The 5,598-nt window shown below is 38.1% G+C and overlaps 1 protein-coding gene across 1 annotated transcript in view; it reads right to left on the reverse strand.

Annotated features, from left to right (window-relative positions):
- Positions 1-5,598, reverse strand: part of rasgrp3 (RAS guanyl releasing protein 3 (calcium and DAG-regulated)) — a 61,452-nt gene that overhangs the window by 9,987 nt on the left and 45,867 nt on the right. Inside the window, exons 9-11 of the mRNA XM_015387145.1 lie at positions 4,595-4,675; positions 2,318-2,431; positions 2,109-2,224 (exon numbers count right to left, since the gene is read on the reverse strand). Coding sequence (XP_015242631.1) covers positions 2,109-2,224; positions 2,318-2,431; positions 4,595-4,675 — 311 coding nt within the window. The remainder of the gene's footprint in view (positions 1-2,108; positions 2,225-2,317; positions 2,432-4,594; positions 4,676-5,598) is intronic.

The following is a 5,598-nucleotide window of genomic DNA, read 5'->3' on the forward strand; positions in this document are numbered from 1 at the left end:
TGCCGTGAACGGAAAAAAAACTATTGTAAAATGTTTATCCAGCCAGAGAAAAATGTATCTCCTTAATGAACTGAAGTTATTTTTCTCCAAATGTTCATGTGAAAGAAAGTTCTTTATATTCAGGGATGGGTTGGTTTAACCTGGGAATGTGTGTGTGTTGGGAGTTGCTGTATAAATGTACTAAGCTTGCCCAGTCAGAGCTTTTTCTCTCTGTCTGCAGACCCAACAATAAATGTAAGCCTTCCTTGCAAGAATTGCCTGGAATCTCAGTTTCTCCACAAGTTCACAGAATGTAGCCTCTCAGTCATCCAGGTCATGGTCAAGCTTGGAAAAGTTCAGTCTAGGTAACTGGATGTGATGTTTTCTAGAAGACGTTTCTTCTCTCAACCAGGAGGCTTCTTCAGTTCTAGCTAGTGGTGGGGAGCACTGAGATTAATAAACTGTAGGTGGAGCAAGGAATAGGTTCTAGACAATCTGGCACCGGTAGCTGATCAGAACGGGGCTTATAAGCAGGTGGAAACAGGTGAAACCAGTTGAAGTTGATTGCAGGTGAGGTGGAGGTTAGCTGGAGTGCAGCATGGACAGTTAGGCCAGCCCCGGTGCCACAATTGTTACGCTTCTCTAAAATCTCCTATGGTGTGAGTTTGTTTGTGCATGGTTGCATGTGCATTGGGTACCGATAGATAGTATTCACCTGGAGACATGCACCTGCTCATAATCTTTATGAACAGGATTTTCAGGTATAGGCAAAGTGGAATACCAAAGGTATGACTAAAATTTCATTTGGAAATCTGGCTCCAAGTCATCTGAGATCTACATTCAAAGCAGCCATCAACCAGAGAATTGGAGAACATGTCATGCTGCTTTCTGCCAACAAACTTTATGGAGACAGCAATCTTATTGTCCAGCAGAAGTTGGTGCAAACATTCCCTGTGTTACTAATGCTGGTTCACTGTGTTTGATAGCACTGAAACTCAGTTGCCCCCCTACCTTATCAAATCCAACAAAAATATTGTCTAACATTTTTGCTATGTCAGCGCTCGATTGTACTGCAAAGATTTTTGTTTGTACCGCTATCATCTAAAAAATAGCAATGAAAATGTCCAGAGGTCACCAAAGTTCAACAGGCCCCACCACCAAAATTGGTGTCAGTCGGTACGGTTACATTTGTGCTGCTTTGTGCAGCAAATATTTTCATTTGTTCATTTATTTTAGAACTTCAAAGGTCACAGGTCAACCATCCTTCCCAAATGAAACAAGAATGGTGTCATGCTTTCTGTTGGTCTGTCTGGGAAATATTTTTGTTTGTGCTGCTATTGTTTTGAGAATATTAATGAAAGCTTTAATAAAGAATCCATGGAGTATTGTCCAATGTAAGCTTGGAGACACCAAAGCCACCAATGGAGATAACCTGAAGGCAAATTTAGAATAGAATAGAAAATGTCTTTATTGTCTCACAATGTGGAAATTCTGGTGTTTACAACAGCAAAAAGATTATCCAAAAAATGGTCACACAAAGGTGGACCTTAGAAAAATGTATAAGAATAACATAATACTGAAGAGTTAAAAAATGGACAAATACAATACTATAAAGTGTTTTAACGATATGAATACTGTGCACCAGTAGAATAAATAACCAACATTAATTTACATAGTGAGCAACCTTGTACAAGAAAATGAAATTGCAATTTGGAAAATATATTTTACATTACTCAAGAAACCTTAATCAGGAAATTGAGACACATTTGCTTCCACAGAGAGCAACCATTCCTCAACACATATCAGAGATTCCAATAACAGCAAATAGATCCTAAAATAACACTGAATGTTTTATTTCAGTTAACAAGTCAAACATGAAAAAATTATCTTAAAAAAGAAAAGAGTAAATTAAAATATCCTTCATATTTACATAACCTTAATGCAAACTGAATAATAAATTGAAAGGTAAACATCAAGTGTTGCATAAACTGCTATCATGATCATTTTCAGTGTGATTTTATAAATAATCATTGTCAGTGGGTTAAATTAATGTTCTCACAGTCCTCCAACTCACGCTAAAATTTTAATGCTTTGGCGTCACTAAAACTGAAACAAATTTTTTTACTCACTGATCCTTATCCAAAACGCAGAAAGACTCCAGGAATGGAAAGTTAGCTGCAATACTCTCAAAGTCTTCTTGTGAAATATACCCATCATGGTCATGGTCATAATTCCTGAAGACAGACTGTCCAAAGGAAAGCGGGTAAATAATCTCATACAGAACCCTGTGTCGTACACTTTTAAATGAAAACATTAAAATATGGAGGCTTTAACTCACTTCCACCAATTTGCGAATGTGTTTATTGACAACAGAGGGATCCGGTTTGGTGGTGACCCCCGAGGCCCAGTCTAGTGGAGCCAAAGGCTTGTTGGGAGTAGTTGGAGATGTAGGCTAAGCAGAAGAGACATTCCTATTAAGTCACATACACATACATATATATATATATGTATATATATGAAAAAATAAACAAAAAAAATATATGCATATATGTATAATATTTAGAGAGTTTATTACACTAAATCAGTGAAATCAGCAGGATTTAGTGTAATAAACTCGAGATATCACATAATGTTGGTTTATTATAGGAATGGAATGGAATTACCACCATTTGTGTCGGTTAAATAGGTGAGATAGAAATATTATTCATAACTCTGACATCTTATAAAAAATGACACATAAAATATATATAAAAATATAATTTTTAAACATCTTTTCATGCCAATGTCTTTTAGATACCACAAAAAAAGCATATCGAGATTAAAAAAAATAGTATTTTAACACTTTTTCTTCAGATACTGAAATGCCTCTTTGCCATCACCCAAAGACAAGAGTGCCATCATCATCATCATCATCATCATCATCATCATCATCATCATCATTATTTAGATCAGGGTTTCACTGATCCCTGTGTGTTTTAGGTGTTTTCCTGCCTCCACACACCTGACTTGAATGAAAAGATGATCAACAGTCCTTAGGTGGTAGACATGACAGACAGTCGGCCTTGTGAACCTGGGCTGCAAACATCCTAATTTAGATGTTGGGGACATAAGAAGCACTGTAGCAGTCTTTTAGGCTACGTTCAGCAGCCTGAAGTGACCTGAATCCGTTTTTTTTTTGTTTTTTTTGCCCATATGCGACCTGGATCTGATATTTTCATGGCTGTCTGAGCAACTCAGATCCGATTTTTTCCAATGCGACCCAGGCCACTTGGCTCTGTGGTCCTGAATCTGATATGAATCTGATCTTTTCAAATGTGACCTGTGTCTGAACGGCCAGGTCGCATTCAGTCGACCTGAACGCCATTAGTAGCTGACAAAGTTCACTATTCTGTGCCTTGCAATGTAGAATAGTGAACCATGGTGGATGATAAGGGTAGTATTTATATTGAAAAACTACCAACCATGTTTACATCCGTAAACACAGAGCATGCTGGCTTGTGATGTCATTGTTTCCTTTACTGCTCATGCGGGAGACTTAAGGCTGATTTATACCTCGAATTTAGGTTGTCCCCCCCCCACAGTCTGACCGCAGACAGGAACTAGCTCCTGATTGTCCCTCTTGCGTTGTGGCGTGTAACCACATAGCGCAGACCATGCTTCAGTACTGGGCATAAATCAAAAATGTCTGCATCATACCTGCGACAACCTCACTGTAACACACTGCTGCAGGAGGATAATCAGCCCTTTGAGCCCCTCTATGAATGCAGTTCAAACAGGAGATCACATACAAGTCATATATATTTTGAAATATTAACGACTACGCAAAAAAAATTGGATTTCACAAAAAAATTGGAATTAAGCATTAAGGCCTTCATGCTCAATTCTGATTTTTTGCATTGTCATTCACACTTCCTGATATATGCATCCTGTATGTGATCTCCTCTCTGAACTGCTGTCACACAACTTAAGTGTCCCACAGGCAATGCAGAGGACGCAATGACGTCACAAGCAAGCGTGCTCAGTGTTTATGGAAGTAAACTTGGACGTTAGTGCTGGTCTGTCACATCTAGTTATCTTTCATTTCTATCCAAACCTCAGCCAGAGCATTAAAAACAATCTTTTCAAGAAGGTTGAAAATAAAGAATGCTCTCCACAACACCGTCCTCCTGCGACCTGGCTGTTCAGACACATTAGAAAAAATTGGATTCATATCTGATTCAGCACCACAGAGCCAAGTGGCCTGGATCGCATTGGAACCAATCAGATCTGTCTTGTTCAGACTGATCACATCCAGGTCACATATGGGCAAAATACATCAGATTTGAATCACATCAGGCTGCTTTGTGAACGTAGCTTTATTGACTTCATGCTGAGGATTTTTTTGTCAGACTTGTGTTGGGTTAGCCACGGAGGACCTCAGGGACTGAGTTTGAAACCATGTCCTAATCCTAAGCAATTTTCAATAAGATTCAAAGTTGGGACTAGGGACTAAGACAAAACTAATCATTCACTAACTCCTCATTGCTGCCATGCAACAATTATTGACCCTGATGCCATCACTGCAACGGGGCTTAATTATATTATGTTGTGTGAAATAATATTAAACAAAATTTACCTGAGATTTGAGGCTGCGTGGTTCTCTCAACAAGGATAGTTCATAAATCTCATCTTCTGTGTAATAAAGGTCAAGAGAAAGCTGAAAAATATGAGTGTTTGGTTAAGAGAAAAAATCCTAATGAAGGTGAAACTTTAAGAGAGAAGTTAAGTCATATATCAGAGTGACAGAAACAATGTTTGATACATCTGCAAACAGAGACCAACAGGAAAATGCTGGGATTGTATTTTTTTTAACACCCATCCTCGCTTATTTTGCAAACCCAAATGGAAAAGCCAATAACTGAGGAACTGTAAGGCCAAATTACATGAGTGTTACATAATTGAAAAGCTAACTGAAGCTAAACGAAAACAGTGTGAATTAAACACAGCTAAGCTGCACCACTTCAAACATGACTGAAAGTTGTTTTATCATTCTCCAAAATAACAGGTCATGTTTGAACAGCAGTAATAAAGACATTCTTGAGAATAGGCAGGTCTCACTGCATTACATTTGTTCTACATCATGTCAACCACAAATGCAGAAAATTTCAGACCTCAAGCTAAAACAGTTCCAGAGCTGTGGGGCTTTGAACATTTGGTGTCACCAGCGTCTCCAAAAATCTCCAAATTGTGCCAAATGCTTTTACTCAACTATTTGACCCATAGAAAAACACTGAAGCATTTTGATGGCCACAAAACATTTGTGAAGCAAGTATTTTCCCACTTTTTTTCAGAATCAATGTATATAACAAAATGTAACATTTATAAACCTAAAATACAATACAAATCTATAGTGAAACTGCTGCTTTTCAAGCTAAAATAAGCCCCAGGGCCTTTTCGGAGCTGGATTTTATTTTATTTTTCAATCTTAGGCATTGTAATGGAACAAAATCAGCATCCAAACTTCAAAAATATCAGAGCGCTGTTAGTAAATGGGTTTGAACTGCACGCGCTGATCCAATCTTAGCTGTGTTTTTCACAGCCGGTAACACAGCTCTGCTTTATGCAACCCAGCCATGTCTA

The sequence above is a fragment of the Cyprinodon variegatus genome, unplaced genomic scaffold (assembly GCF_000732505.1).
Source record: "Cyprinodon variegatus isolate N-32 unplaced genomic scaffold, C_variegatus-1.0 Scaffold386, whole genome shotgun sequence".
In the NCBI taxonomy this organism is placed as follows: domain Eukaryota; kingdom Metazoa; phylum Chordata; class Actinopteri; order Cyprinodontiformes; family Cyprinodontidae; genus Cyprinodon; species Cyprinodon variegatus.